Source organism: Lynx canadensis, chromosome A2 (genome assembly GCF_007474595.2).
Source record: "Lynx canadensis isolate LIC74 chromosome A2, mLynCan4.pri.v2, whole genome shotgun sequence".
Classification (NCBI taxonomy): Eukaryota; Metazoa; Chordata; class Mammalia; order Carnivora; family Felidae; genus Lynx; species Lynx canadensis.
In genome coordinates this window covers 84,561,299-84,586,407 of record NC_044304.2, presented here as the reverse complement: position 1 = coordinate 84,586,407, position 25,109 = coordinate 84,561,299, and the positions used below count along the sequence as shown (strand labels likewise).

Genomic DNA, 25,109 nt, shown 5'->3' with positions numbered 1-25,109 from the left:
TGTTCTTATCTTCTCTCATGATTTACTTCTCAATACTCTTCTGAAGTATTTTTATAACTTCTTAATGGTTTTTTTCCACATAGAAAAAAAATCTGCACTTTACTCTCAATGTATGGACGCAGCATCAGAGACTATGTTTTGTGATCATGTGTTAGTAATTTTAGGGGTCTAGTTCCTTAAATTAAAAGAAAAAGAGAAAAATAGAAAAACGTGTACCTATTTGTTCTAATTCCATACATCTTTTTGATAGCGATTCAAATTGATAATACTATACTAATACTAACAGTAATAATATTAGAATTTATTGACTACTTTCTCTTCATTAAATTCAAACATTTACATGTAATAATTCAGTTGATTTTCTTGGGAACTCTTATTAGAAGGTGCTATTGGGAATTTCTAGAAATGTATTTGTGATTCAATGTCTAAAATTTAGAAATAGTACATCATTGAAAGAGTAAAATGTGCAAGCAAACTGCTTTCTAGAGTTGTCACTCTCTTATGATCATAATCCCAAGAAAAAATCAATCCTGAATCGTTTGGATGGTTCAAATTTATCAACAATTTAAAACTGAAAAAAATGAATGGGAAAGTCTTAAATTGTACAAAGAAGCATTTTGACTGGAAGAAAATTGATTCTGCTATAATGACTATTGATTTTTAAGTTTTCATGGTACATCCATAGTCTTCAAAGTTCAGCTATACAGGCACATATTTTACCCATAATGTAAAAGAAGTTAAATGAGCATGAAAGAGTCAGTGATCACTGAGGTAAAAAATCTAAAAATTCAGATCATCTGAATATTTGTAATTTTCTTTTTGATATAGGCATAGGCATACTCTCATTTAAACAGCATTGCCTTCTGAATGAGGTATGGCTTGTTTTCACATTAATTGATAGAAAAAAATATCAAACTAGTTAGAATTATGTTGAGTAAGCATTATCAATGCTTTTGTTTTTGTTTTTTGGTTTTTTGCTCAGTCTGCTCACTTACTATATTTTTTTGTTTGTTCTCTTTTACTTTTGAGTTGATGATAGCCAGTAATAAAACTGAGTTGGGATTCTTGCAAAATGTGAATAATTTTGCAATAAAATAGTATTACCATAAAATTTAGCATTGCATTTATTGCTTTATTTATGTTTTACTTCAGCAAAGAGGCAAAAAATAAAAATATCCACTAACACAATTCTATTTTAAAATTAATATATTATTGTAGGGAGGAAAATAGATCTTAACTTTCTTAGTAAATATTTATATAAAATAATTTTCATTAAAATAATAGAATCGTAGAACCAGGATACTCTATTTTCACTGTGCTGTTCACTATTTCAGAGCTTCGAGAAACCAAGACCTCTGAACACTTCAGCCTGTCCCACCATCCTTTAGACTACAGGATATTATTAATGGATGAAGATCAGGACCGGATATATGTGGGCAGCAAAGATCACATTCTTTCCTTGAATATTAACAATATAAGTCAAGAACCTTTGAGTGTAAGTTAATTATTTTCATTAGGGCCATGTCGACTTTGTTTTATTTAAAAATTTCACATACAATGAAAAAATTGTGTATTTCATTAGGACTATAGAAAATACTGGCCACATGTCAATAAATAATTGGATGTTAGTGCTTATTTCATGGACTGAAAATATAATCAAGTCAGTTGTGTCTGTCTAGCTTCATAGATTTTAACACTCTAAAAACTGAAGCTAAATGAAGAAATACTTCCTGTGTGTATTTGTGTGTGTGTGTGTGTGTGTGTGTGTGTGCGCGCATGTATGTGGAGAGAGAGAGAGAGAGAGAGAGAGAGAGAAACATGCAGTATAGCCTGACAAAATGATCAGACTAAAGGAAGATCTACCTTGTCATCTGTATGTAATCCAACAAGGCTTAAAGGAATTAAAAGGAATATAGTTATTAAGGACACTGTTCTTTGAACAAGTGTGACCTATATTTATCATTCTATTTCACAATAAGGAAATAAATTTATCTTTATTGGAGTAAAAAAAAATAAAAAATAATTATTTAAAAATTTGTCACAACAAGATTTCCGAATTTATTATTTTAACAAGGGTCAATGAGCTGGAAATTCAAAACAAAACAAAACAAAACAATAATCATCACCATCAGAGACTTGACCCAAGGGTACAGTTACTGAGAACACTAGCAGAGTATTTTAGAGAGGGAATCTCTTGGATGCAGTCCAAGTTATTTTAGCTATTGAAGTACCTAGAGACCTCTACTGCTGTGGCTGTGTGGTTTACCAATAACAATATTAAACCAAAATAGCAATATAAGTGTAAATTCATTGTGATATAAACAGTTGAGAAAAGTGTACTATAGAAGGAAGGAAATACACCTTTTATTGTATACATTAGTGACCTTATTTTAATATATATCATTAGGAAATGGGCATATACTATTGAAAGGCATTTGTTCAAGGAAAATTGGTGGGAGTCATAAAATCTTTAGGAATTTGAGTTCATAAACTGGAAGAAAGATCTTGAAATATAAATATAGAAATGCCTAAAAGAAATGTGTTAGGATAAAGTAAATGATGACTGTCATATATACAAGTGAGATTATGCAACCTTTATTTTCCTTTCTGAGCAGGTTTTCTGGCCAGCATCTACAATCAAAGTCGAAGAGTGCAAAATGGCTGGCAAAGATCCCACAGTGAGTGCCTAAAAAAAACCCAAAACTTAAATATTTGGTCTTTGAATCCATGTACCTTGAGTGCAGCCAAGAGTAAGACAAAGGGTGTTGGTGTTTTAAATCTTCTGCTGGACGCATGGCAAAAAATGTAAATGTAAAGAAGTTGGAACTCTTAAACACTGTAACTTAGGAATTCCTGACCGGGTAAAAATTTTTTGCATTGCTTCCATTATTGCATTCTGACACTTTTCATGATGGATTTCAGCAATAACCTCTGTTCCAGTGGATCCAACCTGCAGAATTCTCAGCAGGCCGCTGAAATAATGATAATGCAAGTGTCTGGAGAAGCTCCCAGATACCATGTGGGCTTTTCCAAAGAAAGATCTCGGCAAAAGGGTACTGGTGAGCCGGCACATTCCAGAGGCGTAAATCACCAATGATTAGTGGTATCTTTGTTAGTTAAAAATAACCACAGAAACAAAAACCAAGGCAGATATGAACATCAATTAAATGTTCAGTATGCAACATTTGTACAAATTGTATACCTTTAAGTGGAATTCCATGTAAAGAGTTAAGAAATAAATCTGTATGGATTTCTACAAACAATCTGCTGAAACTGACATATTAACTGATTCTTGAATATTATAAATACATGGAGCAGATCTATAATGTATATGTTATTTAATTTTATAAAGAAACATGTATGTCATCTTATCTTCTTGTCTCAAATCACAGAAAATATCATAATGGAACCATATATCAGAATTACCCACTCTTTCACAAGTAATTTGGTAGAGAAGTTTTTTATGCATTTATTCACTCTTTCACTCATTCATTCAACCAATATTGATTGAGCCCCTATTATGTGTCTGGCATAGTATTAATTGCTACAGACATAATTTGTGCCACAATAGGCACAATCTGACTCTTCTCAACTTTATTATCATATTGGAGAAGTCAACGTTAATCAAATGAGCATAGAAATATGTGCTTATGCAGGTATGCAATTTAAATATGGCAGTTGGATAGAAAAACTAGTACTTGTACACACACATACACACAATGAAATCTGAGGTCTAAAGAAATATGACCTTGAGGGGTGCCTAGGTGGCTCAGTTGGTTGAGTGACTGACTTTGGCTCAGGTCATGATCTCACTCACGGTCTGTGAGTTCAAGCCCCATGTTGGGCTCTGTGCTGACAGCTCAGACGGAGCCTGAAGCCTGATTCAGATTCTGTGTCTCCCTCTCTCTCTGCCCCTCCCCTGCTCATGCTCTCTCTCTCTCTCTCTCTCTCTCTCAAAGAATAAATAAACATTAAAAAAAATTTAGAAAGAAAGAAATATGACCTTGAGCTAGTGTGAAAAATGTTGACTAAGCACTTATTGTAAGTGTAGAGATAAGAAATGCTGATTTCAGCGGCTCAGTCTATGCACTGAGCCTTGAGAGTGAGGGTTTCAGAGATTCATCATGGTGGTTCAAGGAAAAAAATAATTCTTGTGGAAAAAGGAAGCATGGGAATTAAAATTTTATCTTCGCTGACTCTCAACAGTCCAGGTATGAGGTTCGGAAAACGCCTGGTGCGAGACAGAGTCATGGAAGACTCTGAACATGTAGTATCTCTGGGTCTCACTGGAGGGTGTTGTTGAGAGAACTCACTAGGAGTGACTTAGCCCTGGGTCTCGCTTTTTCAGTTTTATAACTGATCTTTTAAGGGAAATTTAAAAATGGGCTGAAGGAGTTGCACAGGCATATTTGTTACCCACGAGATCTGCTGGGCCATAGTCTACAGGAAAAAATCCAGAGAAATGTGTATACTTGTCTTCTAGGGAACCAGTAGTAGAGTGAAGTATAATGTTGTGGAGAAGTCTTTTTTTTTTTTTTTTTTTTGTCTCATGAAGCTATTATTTCTATAATTATGCATGAATTTAAATATTTTTTTATTCTCTAACATTTTAATCTCCCTAAAATAAAGTTTTTAGCCATTCTTATGGATTCTATCATGTCTTGCCCTTTGCCACAGTAATATCCTGTGGCTGTAATTACTGAATTTAATTGTCCTCTTTGTTCAAAAAGATTTTCATTTCCCATTCATACGAACTGTCAAAGACAGGATATGTTGGATTTAGATACCATTGCACATTCTCTTTCCAAAGATTGCTGTTGCTTTTGTGAAGAATCTCAGCCAAATCATTTGATGTCTTTCTCCCTTTGGCAAAATAAAAATGCTCTGTCATTTGCTTTCTTATAATTAAGAGTCATTAGATGAAATCTTCAATACATGCTTACATTTTCCCATAGTTTACTCATGTTGTAATATCGTTCATGGATATCTTTAAATTCTGCTATACTGCAAAGTAGTATACATAACAGAAGTAACTGGTGAAGAATTCTCTTCCAGTACAGCCAACATTGTTGGGTCCTGAGAAATAATCAGCCTAACTCTATCAAATACATGTTTTGTCTTTGTAAGAGAAGAGAATCTAACTCATTTCATACATGTGAAATACTTATAGAGAAGTGTCTTTTAATCAGGCCACAAAAAAAAGACCAGTGGTAGAAAAGTGATGCTAAATCAGTCTTTACAGTTCTGGAGCATGACATTTTTATTACATTCTTTAATAAAACTAAATATTTAAGAATTAATATTAATTCTGTTACAATAAATACCTAATAATATTTTATTTAAAAACAGAGGAATTGAATATTTTATTTTGTAGAAATCAGTTAGCCATTGTGAAGAAACCAAAGTAGAGCATCTACCTTTAGGTGTGTTTACAATATACTAGAGATGATGAAACATATATGCAATAACTATCAAATAATAGTAGCCAACATTTAATAGAGTGAGCCAGGCACTGTTCTAAGGCTTTCTTTTAATCCTCACAACAATGCTACAAGATGGACATTATTGTCACCGTTCACATTTTTAAGATCAAGAGACGTCACTAAGAGAGTGAGGAACTTACCAAACCTGCCCTGCTAGCAAGTGGGAAGGAGGCCACTGCCTGGCTCAGGCACATTTTGGCTCTGGATCCTGAACTCTTATCTGATAAAGCATGCCATTTCACCAGGAAGAGTTTGCTAAATGCTAAGTATACACACAAAATACAAAGAAAAAACACACTAAAGTTGGGATATTTGGGGAAGATTTGATAGACTTGATGGCAACTGTGTTGGGTCTATGTTAACCTTTCTCTTTATTTTATTTTAGTGATACTGAAATTCAAATAAGTTATACCCTTTTCCTCTTTCCGCCTTTGGCACAAATCACATGTGACTGTCTCCTTGTTCAATTATCTTCCCATCTTTTTAGCCTGGAAATCATCTGTTCCTCCTCTCAAGTGACAGTGCAGATGTCACTTCTCTGGGAAGTCTTCTCTGCCCACCCAGGACTGGGCTAGCTGTTATTGTGTGTATGCCTGAAATACTCTGTCATATATTTCACTGCATTTTTAACTATAACCCTCCACTCACTGATTGGAAATACTGTGTAGTGTCATTATTCTCTGTGCTCAGATCTTTATCTAGACACTTAATAAAATTTAAACAAGATCTGAAAAAGTGGAGATAGAAACAAGCAAGCCTGGGAATTTGTTTTAAGTGATTGTCGGGAGTTAGAGGTAGGACATGGTGGATGATGAGTGTATTTGTGCCCTTCAATTAATAATGTTTGTAATAAATTCATTATGCACTTATTTTAGAAGTTCATTTTGGTTAAATTAAAATATTTTTATTTTAAATATTATAGTAATCATCTACTAGGCAAAACTTAAACTAGTTGACAATTAAAAGCCATACTGCTTTAGCAACTGAAAGAAAATATACACCATGGAATCAAGTATCACTTATTCCTTTAGATTTTTTAACATACCAAATTTTAATTAAAGCTAGAAAAAATAACAATTATTAGACAATAATTCAAGAGAAGCTAAAGTTTGATCCCAGAAATAAAATATCATAATATTATAATAAACTAAGGTTTATAAAGAAAATACATTGTCCTAGTGGAAATAGAACTAATTTTCTGCCTAGCTAAAAGACTATAACCTGCCTCCCATTTCCCTCTGGGCCTATATGTATTCACTCCTACATGCTTCATTTATTTCTAAATGTTAATAATTTATTCATACTCTAAATAAATTGAGCTTAAACAGTAGCACGTGCTGTCAGACATATCCAATGAGATAGGGCATAATGAATGCACTAAGTAAATACTGTAAGAGATTGTTGAAAATTTAAGCAGGATTACATATATTTAGACATATGTGAGTTACATGCACACAATGTCAAACTTTTTTTATTAATTGTAGAGTGTCAGTTTCCATATTTATGTGACCAAAGGATCCCGAACTACTGGAAAATCTATTTTCTTTAGAAATATATTTATCAGGGCACTTGGGTGGCTCAGTTAGCTAAGTGCCGACTTCAGTTCAGGTCATGATCTCACAGTTCATGGGTTTGAACCCCACGTCGGTCTCTGTGCTGACAGCTCAGAGCCTGGAGCCTGCTTGGAGCTCTGTGTCTCCCTCTCTCTGCCCCCCTCCCCCACTCACGCTCTGTCTCTGTCTCTCTCAAAAATAAATAAACATTAAAAATTTTAAAAGAAATACATTTATCATATATCTTGATTTATTGTCTAGACCAAAGAAGTGTAGGCCAAGAAGAAAAGAATAAGAGGGATTTTTTTTCCTCCATTGCATAGTATGGGCCATAAAGAGTCAATATTTTTAAAGTCCACGTCTGTGTTCCAGGATACGTTTTCAAAAACATTTAGGGGCGCCTGGGTGGCGCAGTCGGTTAAGCGTCCGACTTCAGCCAGGTCACGATCTCGCGGTCCGTGAGTTCGAGCCCCGCGTCGGGCTCTGGGGTGATGGCTCAGAGCCTGGAGCCTGTTTCCGATTCTGTGTCTCCCTCTCTCTCTGCCCCTCCCCTGTTCATGCTCTGTCTCTCTCTGTCCCAAAAATAAATAAAAAACGTTGAAAAAAAAAATTAAAAAAAAAAAAACATTTATGCTAAAAATATCGTAACAAATACATGTTCAATGCAGAAATGTTTGAAGGCGTAGAGAAGCATGTAAACAGCAACAGAAAACCATCTCTTCTTATCTCTTTGACCCTGTAGACTTAACCTCACTGTGCCTCAGTTTTCTTGTCTGCATAATGGGCATTCTTATAGTACCTATGAGTTATTGTGATGTTTAATGAGTTAATATTTGAAGATAGCTTAGAATAGTATATAGAGCATAGTAAGTGGTATATTACTAGTACATAAATTAAAAAATTCCGCTATCAAAATGTAACAACTTAAAAATTGGGTGTAGGGGTGCCTGAGTTGCATGGTCGGTTAAGTGGTTAACTCTTGATTTCAGCTCAGGTCATGATCTCACAATCTAGGAGATCAAGCCCCTTGTGGGGCTCTGCGTTGACAGCCTAGGAGCCTACTTGGGATTCTGTCTCCCTGTCCCTCTGCCCCTCCCAGACTCATGTGTGTGCTTATGCTCTCTCTCTCTCTCTCAAAAATAAATAAACATTTTTAAAAGATTTGGGGTATACTTTTTCAGCATTTTATTGTTTGAAATATATAGGTATATAAATAAAATGGTATTATGTTCTACATAATGTTAACACCGTTATACTTCATACAGCATTGTACCAGGAAATAGTTTTGAAAAGGAATTTTTTAAAAAAGCATCCACGGTATTGAACTGCACTGAAGGCTCATTCTCTAAACCTTTCATAGATGTTTGCTACGATCAGAACCTATACTAAGCTCCGTGCAGGACAAATGCCCTGTCCACTTCACCGGATTTGTCCTAACCACTGAAATAAAAAATACATATGAAAGAGTCCAATATCTGACACTGTGCATATTTATTATGTGCCAGACACTATTCCACGAGCTTATTAGTATATTGCTGACAACAAATGTAATCATCACTATTTACAGATAAAAAGACTGAAACACAGAGAAGCTAAGTAAATGTCTCAAGTTCAAACAGCCACTGAAAGGTAAAGCTGAAGTTTGACCTAGGTCAGTTAGCTCTGAACTTTATACACTTGAATCCACTGTCTACTTCCCATCTGAAGACTGTGGCATGATGACAGGCCAACTCTAATTGCCTCTCTGGTTTCATCACACAGTAATTCACTATCCCCTCTAGGCACCACTTTCAAAGTAAATCCTGCTCTGTCATGCCTCCATTATTTTGTTTATGCTCTACTTTCTTTTGGAATGCTCTTTCCTTATGCTTTGGCCTATCAAAATCTCTGCTTATTGTTCAAGTTCCAGCTAAAATGACACTCCCTTCTCAAACCCTTTACATCCAGGTCAGCATTACTCATTCTCTCGGATTCTTTCCTCCTATAGCACATTTTTAAAAAGTGTAACTCTGCTATAGTATCTACTAAGCCTGACGTATCATGGCTTCCTTCGTCCGAAAGGATGAATCTATTCATTTCAGTGTCGTTGACACGATATGCAAATTATAGAATGAGTTCAGTAAGTATTTGCTGGATAAGAATGATATGGTTGCTATGGTCTAAATCAGAAATAACGTGGACAGAAACTATGGAAATGGAAAGTAACTAGAAAATGATTTTCAGTAATTAACTCACTTTTTTTTTTTTTCCTTTGTGTTTATCTCTCTGGGGAACATTGGTGGGGCACACTGAGCATCATCAGGTAGTCTGAAAATCTGTCTCATGGTTAATCAACCCCTTTCTTTAATTTTTTTTCATATTTATTTATTTATTTTGAGAGAGAGAGAGAGAAAGAGAGAGCACAAGCAGGGGTGGGGCAGAGAGAGAGACAGAGAATCCCAGGCAGGCTCCCTGCTGTCAGTGCAGAGCCTGACATGGGGCTCTATCTCGTGAACCATGAGATCATGACCTGAACTGAAATCAAGAGCCAGATGCTTAACCGACTGAGCCACCCAAGCACCCCTCAACCCCTTTCTTTTCTTTTCTTTTCTTTTTTTTTTAATCTTTATTTATTTTTGAGAGAGAGACAGCATGTGAGCAGGGAAGGAGCAGAGAGAGAGAAAGAGGGAGTCACAGAATCTGAAGCAGTCTCCAGGCTCTGAGCTGTCAGCACAGAGCCTGATGCAGGGCTCAAACTCACGAACTGTGAGATCATGACCTGAGCCAAAGTCGGACACTCAACCGACTGAGCCACCCAGGCGTCCCTCAACCCCTTTATTTAGAAAAGCTGGATGTTGGAGGCTAGCCATGGTTCAAGACACAGCTCAGCCACTTAATAAAACTTAGAGCACTTCATTTAACCTTTTTGGGACTCAATTTCCTTATCAATAAAATGGAACTAATACTTTAATTGGAACATTGCTTTGAGGATTAAAAAACAATTAATATCAAAGGCTTAAGAGCTCTGTAAATATCAATAACTTGTAAAAACTCCACTCTACCAAGTGTGGATTCCTCACCCAAAGACAAAATACAAAGTGATTAAAAGTTCAAGATTTTTTTAAAGATTCTTCTAAATATTTAAATTTTTTATTTACTTTTGAGAGAGAGAAAGAGAGAGAGAGAGAGATGGAGTTCAAGTGGGGGAGGGGCACAGAGAGAGGGAGACACAGAATCCAAAGCAGGCTCCAGGCTCCGAGCTGTCAGCACAGAGCCCAACGCGGGGCTCGAACTCATGAGCCACAAGATCATGACCTGAGCTGAAGTTGGATGCTTAACTGACTGAGCCACCCAGGCATCCCCAAAAGTACAAGATTTAATGTTAGACATATTTGTGTTTGAAAATCTGTTTTACCTGTTTCTAGATCAATGGCATTAAGCAAGTTAAAAAAGCTCTAAGCTTCATTTTTCTAAAAGGACTTGTACAAATTTAATGAATGTTAAATGCCCAAGTGGCATAAAGTATTCTCAATAAATATGAGCTATAAAGGTAAAAATCAAACGTCCTGGGAAGTAAAAACAGGTTAAATATATAAAATGATCATTCCAATGTCTAGAACATAATAAATTATCAACAGATATTGGCTATAATAAGTAAGTATAAAATGTATATAGAAATATACACGAAACAAGTATAATCTGTACTTGAAATATAAAACATATTAGTGTCATCCTTCTTTTTTATCAATACCAATCATTCATGATAGTAAACTGTCTACAAAACTCAAGAGGACATATAATCTGTTATTAATAGAATTGAATTGGATTCATGTCTTATGGGAAAATAGTATATACAGAATCCTAGAATAACTAAACGTGGATGTGAAAAAAGTAAACACAAGGCTCATTGCTCACTGATATCCCTAATGTAGACATGTTATATACACACCATACTTCATCTATTCTTTTTCTACAGAGAAACACATTATCATCTGCAGTTACATAGTCAATTTCCAAGTACCTCTATAAACAGGTGTCAAGATACAGTGATACTATCTATTTAACAAAAATTCTTAATGTCTTAAAATAAAAATAGGTGTATAGTCTGGTCTGTAAGAATTAATTTCTTTGGCAGCTGAGTTAATGATTGATTATTTCATAATAAAATCCATAATAGAAACATATGTATAAAATTACTACATAAAAATTAAGCATATATAATGGCTGGCAAGTACTTATATAAAAGGAGAAAATTTTGAGAAAATGTAAAATAATATTGACTTTAAATTTAACTTCTAAAATCTTTAACTTCTACTTTAGCAGAATTGTTTTTTTTTTTTACTTTTCAAATAATAGATGTGCATTATAAAAAATTAATAATATGGTACCTGGAAGAGAAAAAAGAAATATATGTTGTCTGACCACCCATGGGAAAACCAGTGTTAACTTTTAATATATTTATAAAAAAATTTTATAATCTATAACATTTTTAATGATGTTCTTTGTGAAAAAAATGCAAAGAAAACAAAATTCAGTTTCAGGCTTGATTAATTTGTAGTCAGCAAAGTCTAGTGAACATAGCAATATAGACATGCAATGATTACTTCAGTCACAGGGATCTGCCTTTGGTGCAGACTGTGTTTATATACTTGTGCAAGGTCATAGTCAACTTATAATTACAATAATTATTTTGCATTTCATTGAGTGAATCAATGACAACATTTCCAATGGTTGGAGTAGGAGCAGGTGAGAAAGAAGACTAGGGAAGAAGGTATTTTAGGGGATGAAGGGCAGAGAGATAATAATCACATCACAGTGCTGGCATTTTGTTTATGGCTTGTTTCATTCACCACCTCTAAAAGCTAATAGTGTTTGCCATTGTGTACTCACGATGATATGGACCTTGTATAAGCGCAATTTCATTAAAAACATGTTTATAATATGTGTGTGTGTGTGTATAACATATTGATGGAAATTTGAGGAAACAATTTGGTGTACTTTTCAATTTCTCAATTTTTTCAGGTAAAGAGTAAGCTCATAAAGTTTCAGAACATAAAAACTTACACAGCACATAAAATAATGAAATATGAGACAGATATGCCATTTTACTCATTAAGTTGAACTACCTTCTTGCTGAAGTAAACCAATAAAATAAACCATGTTGTTCTCTTGTTATCTCCTAACAACAACAAAAAAGTTAGAGCAGAAAGGAAAATATATAGCAAAGTATGACAGGACTACTTAGAAATAGCAATCAAAGTCCTTTATTACTAACTGCTTATTCGCCTACTCTTTTAGCATGGCTGTGGGAACTTCGTCCGTGTAATTCAAGCTTTCAACCGCACTCACTTGTACGTTTGTGGCAGTGGGGCTTTCAGCCCAGTGTGTACTTATTTGAATAGAGGGAGAAGATCAGAGGTAAGTATAAAAGTTTTTCGTTTTTAGTTATGGTGTGAGTTTCAAAGATTTCTTTTTTTTTTTTTTTTAATTTTTTTTTTTTTGCAACGTTTATTTATTTTTGGGACAGAGAGAGACAGAGCATGAACGGGGGAGGGGCAGAGAGAGAGGGAGACACAGAATCGGAAACAGGCTCCAGGCTCTGAGCCATCAGCCCAGAGCCTGACGCGGGGCTCGAACTCCCGGACCGCGAGATCGTGACCTGGCTGAAGTCGGACGCCTAACCGACTGCGCCACCCAGGCGCCCCGTAAAGATTTCTTAAAACTGTATTTGAGAGTGAAAACTTGGAATTATCATCAATAGCCATTAAAAACCTTCAAGCCCTTTTAAGTCTAAATATATTCCATTTGGTTACTGTCCCCCAAGTTACTTAGAGTGTAGCTGTTTTATATAACTTCTGAATAAAAAATCTGCAAGAGACAGAGGAAGTAAAAGTGATGTAATTTTATAATTATTTAGAAAGGAAGGTATCAAAAATGCTTATTCCAAATTATAGAAATATTGTAGTGTAAACTCACTTTCTTAAACCTATTTTAAGTAATTTTTTATTTAACTTTCAAACTTGGTAAACTTTTATGAGATACCTGTAAGAGATATATAAAGCAGGATGCCAGGTGCCTTTGCTGAAAAGAAGTTTCTATAATTAATAGGTCACACTTTGATTTTAGACAAACATTAGTCCATACTAGGCTTTTCTATCCTTTTTCCTACATTAGTTAAAATGACTTGGGGTTCTTTGAACAAAAACATTTGCTAAACACTAAATGTATACCTAATGTATAGATAAATACAAACTGGTTGAACTTCACCTATGAGATTTAAAACCGTGTTTGTCCCAGTTTAAAATTATTGACTTAAGAAAAGTATGCATTAGACCAAAGAGTTTTTCCTTCTTCTTTTAGTCAAACATGTTGTTTTAACAAATGTAAGCATTTAAAAAACTTAATCATTTCAAATTATCTTGCTTTGTTTCCATTATGCAACTTAAATCTAGAATGTCCAGTTCTTATATATTAATTCAATTTTAGAGATTAGAACTGTTAAAAAAATTAAATGTTGCTACTGCTATATCTTATTAAGTTTATTCTCCCTTAACAAAGATTAATCTACTTTAGTACAAATATAATTGAATAATGATTCTCTTTATATTACTTTATTATTAAACGTTTTTCGGACATGTAATTTATACATACATATCTTTTGGTAAATAAAAAGTCATTTAAACATAACTGAGTGGTTACAAGTTGACCCCCAAATGAGGCATTTCCAAGTGGTTCAAGATGATACGAAATATTACAATTCTTAAAAAAAAGTAGAACTATGCCTCTTGGAAAAGTACGTTGGCTACATTGAACTTGTCATTAGAACCACATGCCTGTGATCAATTGATTAAATAAACTACTGCCCCAGACGTCTGCCATCTGTCAGACACGCCACTGAAGGCTGTGCACTCACTGTACTCGCCAACAATAGCATAGCAGTTTTCAGAGCACAGATTTCAAATAAAATCATTTTCCCATGTACAAATTGCCCACTATGCACTTCAAGGCTTAATTGGAAAGTCGGTCCAAAAAATAATCTCCTTTGGAAAACCAGCATGGAATAAAATTTAATCACTTTACTAAATATATGAACTACTTTAGTCTCACTTCAAAAGATATATTTCAAAGGGGAAGCATTTCCATTAATTAATCTCTTAAAATAATATGTGAACATCTTAAGTGCCAGTTTAAGTATGAAAAGAGTTATGAATTTTAAGCTTTGAATGCAGTCAGTTCAAGTCAAAGGGTTTTACCATAACATCATTTTTATGTATCTATAGTATGTAAACAGTAACAGAAATATAGACTATGTAGTTTATCAAACATCTCCTGTATTTATTTTCTTTAGTTTAGGATAAAAGATCCCCTAGTGTAAAATGAAGACATGATACAGAGAGGTTGTATTTTGAGAGAATTTTCCTTCTTATGCATCACTATCATTGCATTTTATAATGACTAGAGATAGTACTGACTAGTAACACCATGTGCTGATACTGAGATATGGTATTTTTCCTGTATTTACAACCAGTTTGACAGTGAACCAAATTAGGGTCACATAATCATTACTTATTCAGTTTCATTTCTTAGATACTATCGACCACCTTCTATCTATCTGTCAAATAGTCATTCATTTTTTTCTCAGAGAGCATTTTCTGAGCCTACTCCACATTTGGAACATCACACACTTTCATTGTATCCTATGAGTCTCCCATTATTCTGTGAGACTGATTCAGAGCTTTCCTAGAACATTTCAGTGATGCCCATCCAAAATGCCTGCAGTCCTTGCTACACCAATTCCTAACCACGGTTCTTCTCTTCTGTCCGCCGTCTTCATTCCCTGTCTTCTGTTCCTGGAAAAAGATAAAGCAACACAAGTAAATAATGACTTGAAATAATGAATAAAACATTAACAAAAATAAATAGTGGGTTAATTTCACTACACATTCATGGACTATTCCTACATCTCATTTTTGGTTGATTTTGTAAGATGTCTCCATACATTGGTTCCAGCAGTTGAATACCATTTAAGCCTCTGACTCTGCCAGTCATTAAGCAGATAACCTTACCTTTGAATGACCAAGCATAACACAGGCATTCAAATCATTCCCTGTGCCATTTGAAGCAAATTAGTCACCAAACTTTTCTGCTTATGTGTCTTTTTGTAGCTTTCCTTTTGTCAGAAAAAAGGTGTCCATTTTCCTTCTCAATAAACTGCTTTTATCAATAACCTTTATTACTGTTTTATATCTTCATTTCCTTTCTCTTGCATTTACTTTTTTTTCCTGTTTAAAAATAGGATCATGTTTCTTTTCCTTAAATCATTATCTTGGGTCTGTGACTTTTTTCAACTTCTTTTTTCCCTCTTTTACTGATCACAAAATTTCTCAGACTAGTAGGCTATATTTTCTGTTTTACATTTCTGTTTTTCATATCATTATTAAACCTTTCTGATCTGAAATTCATTACTACCCATAAACTAAAACTATTTTCTAGTGGCCAAGAGTCCTCAGTGATCAAGTTAATTCCCTTAATCTGCATCCTTTTTCCTTGACCGATCTATAACATGTTGGCCATGCCCCCTATTTTTCAATGCCTTTATTAACATCTATAACCATGAAACATTTTCCCATGCCTTCTTTCCTAATTTTTCACCACTTACTCTCTTTCTGGTCCTATTTATTTCTCTTTTATTGATTCAATCTACAAATAAGTATTTATTTAATGATAATGACTGACACAAAATTATATTAGAACTTGTAAGCTACCTTTAAGATATTGATCTTTATCTTGTGTCAAAGGAGAAGCAACTGGAATGATCTTAAGCAGAAAATGGCAAGGAAAGCATTGTGTTGTCACTGTGTCTTGTATTATAAATGATTGAGGGTAGGGAGGGGTTGACAGGGCTGTGGTGAGATCAGTTAGAGAATGGATATAATAGGCCAAGAAAGAAATTATTATACTCAGGGGAGGGGCAATAAAGACAGAAAGATAAGCACAAAGTGTAAGATGGTGTAGTTGACAGTGGTGGATCTGGCTATATAAAAGGAAATTTACAATGATACAGGTATTGACATTTTTGTTGTTTTTCATTTTTGGTTTTTGGCTTCTTTAGTTATATAGTTGTCATGAACTGAGATGAGAGAGAACAAAGAAAATCATGTTTGAGGTTAAGGTTTTAAGCCTGGGTTGGGTTCTCTTGAGTCTGAGTTGCTGTTGAAAGATCCAAGTAGAAATGTCAAGTAGGCAGTTGAATATAAACTTGGCTATATAAATGTTTGAGTCGTTGTTTTATTAGAATAACTGAAGCCCAGGAAATGCAAGGGTTTAATCATGCAGAGTACTGTGTGAAAAAAGAAGAGTGATTATGCTTGAGACTTGAGGGTTTCTTAATTTAAGGGCAAGATGGGGGCAAGATGGGGGACCTTCAAACATGACTAAGAAGAAACAGTCAAAGAAGTAGAGAGGCGGGAACAAGAATGTGCTAATGCATGTATTAGTGTATGTGTATTTATGTGTTTGGTAGTAAGAAGTTAAAGACATCTCATTTAAAGTCTTCACTTAATCTGTAATTATATGATCAATCAATAGTTAATAGATTTGTCTATAGTGATAGTGGTTTGAAATTATTAATGGAACAATCAATTGATATTCGTGTCCTTGAAAGTTTGCTGAGCTATATAAGGATCCATTTTGTGTTGGTGAGCAAAAAATCATTATTTTTGTTGAATTTACCTTTTTGGACTACCTTCTGCAAAATACTTAGATATATGGAAACAAGTATGGAGAATGTACAGGTAGACATGCCCTTCCAGGCTGTGGTTTCAATGAAAAAAAAATGCAGATTCAAGGAAGTTAATATTTCTGCAAAAAACATATTGAAAATAAATACCATTGAATCTATACGGGTTAACAAAAAAGTCATGAAGACAGAAGGCTGATGAACTGAGAAAAAATGGAAAGGAGATAAAATTGAAGATTTGTTGCTATGTGCTTGAGTTAGTGATTATTCTGGTGGACCATACTCTTTCTGGTGATGACAAGATCTAGACTATAACTGTGTGAGAATGAGGACGCTGTACAATAAAGAAATAGTTCAGTGGCGAGCAAGTGGTACCTAAGCAATTTCATCAACTCCTGCAATGCCAACTCTCACTTTTTTAGTATAATATATGTACATCTCTGGCTAACTGATCATAGCTGGCTTTACTAAACTTCATTGCTTTTCCTCAATTATTTGTTAAGTAAGGTTATTGTATAAATACTGACTTTTTGGAAAATAGACATAGTGAGGAGTCAGGAGACTGAATTTTAACTTTAATTTTGTCATAATTTAGCTACATGATCTTGTGCAAGTTATATTTTACTCATCTGTAGAGTTAATTCATTGAAGAAAATCATTCTGTAAGACTTTTCCAGGATAGAGGACTGTGATTTTTTTTTAAGTTCTATGATTCCCCCATCATGTCAGTGATATTATCACAACACATCAAACTCAATGTAACAAAAATGAACTAGTTTTATTTTCTTTAAGGAGTCAAAACTTCAGAATCATCTTTGTTTTCTTCCTCTTCCTTGAACCACATCCAGTTGGTAATTGATTGCCGAGCTGTGTTGATTTTTACTTTACAAATTCTCTTGCATCTTTACTCCTCTCACCATGATCACTGAGATCCTGGCATGTCAGAGTATTATTATCTAATTCCTGGACTACTGCACTTGAAAACAAATCTATTTTCTTTAATCCAGTGTCTGTTTTTATTAACTGCCTTTCTCAATCTTCTTAAAACACCAAGGTAAGACCCAATCTTCTTAAGCAGTATTTTGATTCTTTCATTTCCATACTCAAAAATATTGAAACTGAATTTCTTTCAGGAAAATTTTGAAAAACCTTAGCTTGATAATTAAGATCCTCCATAATCTCATGCAACCTACAAAAGTGAAAACTTTGGTCTTTGAATTTTAGTAGTAGCTTTTGCTGACTTTATTTAAGAATAAGATAAATATACAAGCAAAATATTCCCTCTCTGTAAGGCTACGCTGACCATTATATTTCAAATTGAATTATTACCTCTCATCCCTGGGTTTCGCTAGTTCCATTTTCTGCTTAATTTTTGTCCTGCCCACTGAGCACCATGTAACATATTCTATGTTTTGTGTAGTATTCTTTTTATATTCATATTTTCCATCATTATATTATAAATTACTTGAGGAAGAAGATTTTTGTCTGGTTTACTGTATTCCTCATGTTTTGTTGGTGTCTGGCATATAGTAAATGCTTAATAAGCTGGCCCTGAAGCAACTAATGATGGCTGAAGAGTGCATGGCAGACTTTTGATGTTCATTTAATATGTGTTGAGTCAAAAACATGCTCAATAAATTTTTGATAAATGAGTGAAAAACAGTTTTTATCTAAATTATGAATTATTTTGTTGAACCGAGTATAATGCTTATATAACAAAATTAAGTGGTGATAAAAATTTTGTATTTTATAAATGTCTTGATTATTTTGGAACTATTATAATCCTTGTATACATTATTCCTCTATGGACAATTTTCTTCTTTTGGCCAGTGTTCAAGCTATCTAGTTCAGGTTTACAATGATCCTTGATTCCCAGGTGGTTTTTGCTGATATAGATTTGAAAACTTATTGAATCAGCTTCACGGGGATTATAGTAGAATGAAAACTTGTACCTACTGAAGTTTGCTTATAATTTATAATTTCTTCATATAGGCCAAGAAAGTCTTAACAAAGTAAATTGAGAAAACATAGGCAAACCAATAAAAAGCATATTATTTATGATGATGCTTTGTTTATTAAAGAACAATCTGGTTAACTAAATATAAAGCTACTTATTATTGCTACATTTGTATTTTATCTATAATAAAGGACCAAGTTTTCGTGATTGACTCCAAGTGTGAATCTGGAAAAGGACGCTGCTCCTTCAACCCCAATGTGAACACGGTGTCTGTTATGATCAGTAAGTCAAAAATAAAAGTGATCAGTAAGTCAAAAATAAAAGAAGGAGGGGGAAATATAAAATAAAAAGGATTAAAAAAAATAAATTCATGACATGGTATGCCCATTGGGAAGGTAGCATGAATGATAGACCTGAATGAGGTAACAGAAAGTTGTAAACTGAGAAATTGTAGTTTCTCATTTTCAAGAATTCATGATTAAATGATAAGCAATTATTTTTTCACTTACTATGTTGCTGATATCGTTTCTAGAGCATGTCAACATTTACAAAACGTGTATTTGTATACATGTAATGAAATATAAAGTAATTCTCAGTGTTTTCTGTAGTTGTTTTTGTAGTATTCAGTATACCCATTTTTCCTCATAAATTTTAGCAATATTTTACAGATAATTAAAATGGCAGTTCTTTCGGAGCACTTGGGTGGCTCAGGGGGTTAAGCGTCTGACTCTTGACTTCGGCTCAGGTCATGATCTCATGGTTTGTGAGATCAAGCCTCACATCGGGCTCTGACCTGGCAGTGTAGAGCATGCTTGAGAAACTCTCTCCCTCTCTCTCTGTCCCTCCCCTGTTATGTACTCACGCTCTCTCTCCCCCACAAAATAAACTTTTAAAAAAATGGTATTTCTTTCAAATGAAAAAATAACAAAGTGCATGTCTTAGCCAAATACATTCTCTGTCAATTGTCCAGAAGGTACTATACTAAAAAGAGGTGGTAGCAAAGTGACTTCCCCCCTCATTTTCTATAAAATGTATCAGTTAAAAAGCATGCCCAGTCGCTTGGTGCTATATATATTAACAAATGAATATCTTTGAATCTCAATCATTGGATGCCTTTCTGTAATTCACTTAAAGGCATGCTCTTCTGGTTAATTAAGACACTTCCAGAATATGCCTGACTTGTGCTGCCTGTGGGGACAAATCTGGGATTTCAGTGTGTTGAATGGACAGTAGATGCTTTTACCCTTTGCTTTCTTATGTGTTGCTTGTGATAAATTGCATTACTTGACAATGGAACAGGTGGAAAGGTGATTATTGTTTTCAGAACACCTTGCTTTTATTCATTTAATGTAGCAACTCATCTTTCTCATATTTGGAAACTAAATTAAGACAGGTACATCCAGCACTGACTAAAATGTAAACTTGGAGGTTATCCAGTGAATTCTTTCCTATGATTATTCAGATTGGGCAGGGAGGAGATGAAAGTCTATCAGTGGGACCAAGAAGTATAAAGCTTTGAAGTCACAACATACCCAATTATGTCTGATGCAGGGACTTTTCAGATAAGCTTCTAAATATTATTTAATAGAGTCAGTGCATGGAAAGTCTTTTCATTAGGAAGAAAATTGTATTCACCTATCAAAATGGTATGCTACGTAATACTAGATAAATATGTAGAGTTTTTACTTACTTCAAGTTAAATGCTATGAAAATAAAATTCAAAGTTGTGTTAACAATTATACTCATCAAATATCATTTGGAACAAAAAAGGCTTAAAACTGGGCACTATAAATATTCCTGTTAAACTTGTTAAGTCATTTAATAGTTTTGTCCTTAGAGAATTGGATTTGTTTACAAAATTAGTTATTGACTTTCATATACTAAGGATCCAAGACTTCAATTCCTATGCTTATGTTCCTTTGCTACCTTTCAATATTTTGATTAACATTAGAACTTGAACTATCAAAGAGTCATTAAACTATTTGCTTACCTTAAAAACTGAAACTAAAAGGGGAAAGAAGTTTTATTAGCTTGCATTTGTCATTTTACTTGTTCTATTGATTATCCCTCTAACATTCTCTCCAATATTATCTCCAGTATTACACAGTCAATTTGTGTAGTCATCTCATTTTAGCATTTGGGGCTTTATCATGTCTGTTGGATTGCAAGGTACTAAATAACACAGAATGTTTAAAGTGTTTCTATCTGTTAAAGGGCCAAGAAGCATCAAGAATTGGAGAATTCCAAATTTCATAATATAGTTGTGGTATCTAACCCAGTGTGCAAGTTTAGTGCTTTTTGCTATTTTGTCATGCCATTGTTGTATCACAATAAGAAGTCAGATGACATTTCTTAACCTATAAAGACCCTAATGAGGTTTTTCTGGTCAGTGGAAGTAAAATGCGAAAGCAAAGTATTTTCGGATTAACGTTAAAAAGCACAAGTTTATCTTTGCATAAATCCTCCACAAACATTCTGAAAAAAAATCCCTATTCAGAATTCTTTTTAAAGTGGCATTGATTATTTCTTATACAAAATAAAGCAGAAACTTCATTATTCCTGATTTGCTGTTGAAATTACTGAGAATTTAAGACAGGTTATGAAGCCAATCAGACTGGTAGGCTTTTGTAATAGCTAAGACATAATTAATAAGTGGTATGCAATAAGATTAGACTCAGCCCTCTCTGCCATACATCATCCTCTGAGTGTCCTTTTTCCTTTTCTTCCTGGAAACAGATCCGATAATTGACAGCTGTGTTAATCAATCCATTGAATAGCAGAAATTTATAACCCACCATTTGGGGGGTATCAGGTATAAAAAGAATGTGAAATAATTAATTGCAAAATTATTTTAATTGTCACAACCATTGTGTCTACAGAATACTTGTGTAGATGCTTCACAAATGTTCGCAGAATTTTGAAGCTAAATTGCTCAAAATGCTTTCATGGACATTTTTGTTATCTCCCTATAATCTGTTCCCACGGACCTCAGACCCCTACTAGGAAGCAGAACTGGGCAACATAATGCCTGCCATACCCACTCGCTCACTGGTAGGGGTCCAGTTCATGACCTGATGAGATCATATTGGAGATTAAAAACATTTCATTCTCCATTCTGTCCTCGGTTAGCTGGTACTGCTTATTACTAAGGAGTGAGACTGTAGTGCTTCAAAATGCTACAGTCCTGCCAAAAGGACCATGATCTGAAGGTAGCCAGACTGATTCTAGAACATCAGTCAAAGAAAAAAACTGCATGGGTTTTTCCCTGGATCAGACCTGATAACTTTTATTCTTTTTTAAATAGACATTTAACTACTATTTTTTACTCTAGGTTCGCACATACCAGTTCAATGCTTACTCTCCTTAATAGGCAAAAATTAATATGGACCTTAACAAATAAGCTCAATGTCTCATGTTGTGCAAATATATATTAAAATATCTGATTTTTTCCATTAATGATGGTAATTTAATTTTAAAATATATTTTTTATCTCTGTATTCTATTTTTTACGGTTTCATATGTCAAACCATATGTGTGTTATTAACATAATATTATATTTTTAGCATAATTTTAATAAATTGTGTTACAATTGAAAAAGTAGCACTTTATTTACCTTATAGAAACCTTATAGCATAAAAATTAAAACATATACTTTTAATCGTAAGATAATTTTACCATTAATAATATTTTGACAATAAAAACTAATATCTTCAATCTGTTTGGTGAAATCATGGAATTCTTAATATGGTGAAAACTTTTGAAATCATAAGCCAATTCCTGTATTTTACAGATGATAAGATAGAGATTCAGGTGTTTAATGACTTAGCCCTAATTCCCACTTGGTTAATTACTGCCAAAATTAGAAACTGAGTTCTCTCTTATAGTAGTTTTTATTTATTTATTAAAAGAAAGTAATAATTAAGCTATTTTATTATCTTTAACACATATATTATTTCCACCACTTTTGATACATACTATATAAACATATGTATTTAGTATAATTAAGTGCAGGCAGAAGAATTTTTATTTCTATAACAAATAAAGTTGTTTTAGTAAACTCACAGGCAATAATGACATCAGATTACATTTTACCCAATGTTTTTATGTGATGGACAATGAAAAACGACAATTATAAACACTATAATTTGTGTGATCATCTAATAAGCAAGTTCTTGATTTCTAAAAAAGATTTAAAATTGTGTTGACATTTTCTTCTTCATAGATGAGGAGCTTTTCTCTGGAATGTATATAGATTTCATGGGCACAGATGCTGCTATTTTTCGAAGTTTAACGAAGAGGAATGCAGTCAGAACTGATCAACACAATTCCAAATGGCTCAGTGGTAAGAAACATTTTGTGCGTTTTTTAGAATCATCCTTTAAACTATTTTATTCTCTAATGAAGAAAGGTTAAAATTGTTTAAAAAGCCATGATGTAAGTCACAATTCTGTACTTTATTATTTTTAATATTTAGGATAAATAAATAATCGAAGTAGTCCATAGTTCATATTCTAACGTTTTATTAACCATCATACAATTGTCATAAGATGTATTAATAAATAAAAATGACAGTGATATTTATCATACAGGCTCACATTTAAGAATCTTCTCCAATTATATATCACATAAATATGCTATTTTACTCATATAGTCTGCTTGAATTTTTTATTTTATTATTTGTTTAATGTTTATTTATTCTTGAGAGAGAGAGAGAGAGAGAGAGAGAGAGAGAGAGCATGAGTGCGGGAGGAGCAGAGAGAGAGAGAGACACGGAATCCAAAGCAGGCTCCAGACTCTGAGCTGGCAGCACAGAGCCCAGTGCAGGGCTCGAACCCATGAACTGCAAGATCATGCTTGAATATTTTAATGTCAAATCTAAAAAATTTCCTAAATTTATGATAGATATAATGATTAAAATATTTTCAATAACTCCTCCTATTTGTTTTATATTTAGATTATTAAATTATAAAACTGGTATATATATTTTTTATACTTTATTTAGTACTTAATGGAAATCATAGGTATGATAACTTTATGATTATAAGCATTCAGTTGTTTCCAATTTTGGGGGTGTCACATGAATTTCACATCATGAAAGATATTCATTTGACATTTGAAATGTACAATTTCAGTCAGTTGCTGTTGTTTAGAGGAGGCAGAAACCACTAAGAACTTTGTCATTTCTCCCTGGGGAAGATTTCTAGCTGACCCTAAATTTGGCAATCCACTTAACATTGCATAGCAAAGCATGAATCACCACACTTAAGCATCTTATTTCACTGATGGACAGGCACAAGAAAGCATTGATTGTCCATTTACTTCTTCAATTTATGACACTAGTACATCTGGAAATAGAGTATTCTAAAACTTCTTTTGTTCTTGAAATAAGGAATCCCTCTATGTCTTCAAATGACTGCATTTTTTCCTTGAAAAATTTCCCCTTCATTTCATATGCTGTATTTTAAGAAAAAAAATGTGTTTTTCAGATCTTGGACTCCCTACTCATTCTGCTTCAGTGAATTTGAGTTTATATTATATGCACTAGATTGAAAACTATACTTTGAAAAACAAACTTTTTTTCCGTAAAATGGCCATTATATTCCATGGGAAATAACTGGTAGAAACGTTTTTAGTTTTTTAGAACTCATCATTGCCCAAAGAATTTTTGCATTTATTGAACTTCTAGAATGTATTGTGGATAGGGAAAAATAGTTTTTTTTAAATGCTTATTTCTGTTTGAGGGAGAGAGAGACAGAGAGAAAAAGCATCCGGGGGGAGGGGCAGAGAGACAGGGAAACAATTCGAAGCAGGCTCCAGGCTCTGAATTGTCAGCAAAGAGCCTCATGCAGGGTCTGAACCCACGAACTGGAGATCATGAGCTGAGCTGAAGTCTGACACTCAGTCGAGTGAGCCACCCAGCGCCCCCCAGGAAAAGTAGTTGAAGCTGTTATATTATAGATATATTTTGTGGCAGTTGACATTCCAAATACAATATGTTGTGTGAATACAATTACTGCTCGTAGACTTTGTGCCTATGAACACTAAATTGTTCTTCGGTACCAAGGATGGAGAAGGCATGTGCCTGTGGTTTACTTGGGTGGACGGTAGATAGATTTCCATCATGAGTGTATATATATATATATATATATATATATATATAGTCTTTTTATTTTTTTTTCCAGAACCTATGTTTGTGGATGCACATGTCATCCCAGATGGCACGGATCCAAATGATGCTAAGGTGTACTTCTTCTTCAAAGAGAAACTGACCGACAATAGCAGAAGCACAAAACAGATTCATTCCATGATTGCTAGAATATGTCCTGTAAGTATTAATACTGTCCTAATTTGAAGAAAGACTCACAAATTCAAATTGTATAAATGTATTTTCTTTTGCT

The 25,109-nt window shown here is 33.8% G+C and overlaps 1 protein-coding gene across 1 annotated transcript in view; it reads left to right on the top strand.

Moving 5' to 3' along the window:
- Positions 1-25,109, top strand: part of SEMA3C (semaphorin 3C) — a 176,241-nt gene that overhangs the window by 85,078 nt on the left and 66,054 nt on the right. The window contains exons 3-8 of the mRNA XM_030307851.2: positions 1,335-1,495; positions 2,616-2,678; positions 12,314-12,433; positions 18,903-18,993; positions 22,934-23,053; positions 24,894-25,036. Coding sequence (XP_030163711.1) covers positions 1,335-1,495; positions 2,616-2,678; positions 12,314-12,433; positions 18,903-18,993; positions 22,934-23,053; positions 24,894-25,036 — 698 coding nt within the window. The remainder of the gene's footprint in view (positions 1-1,334; positions 1,496-2,615; positions 2,679-12,313; positions 12,434-18,902; positions 18,994-22,933; positions 23,054-24,893; positions 25,037-25,109) is intronic.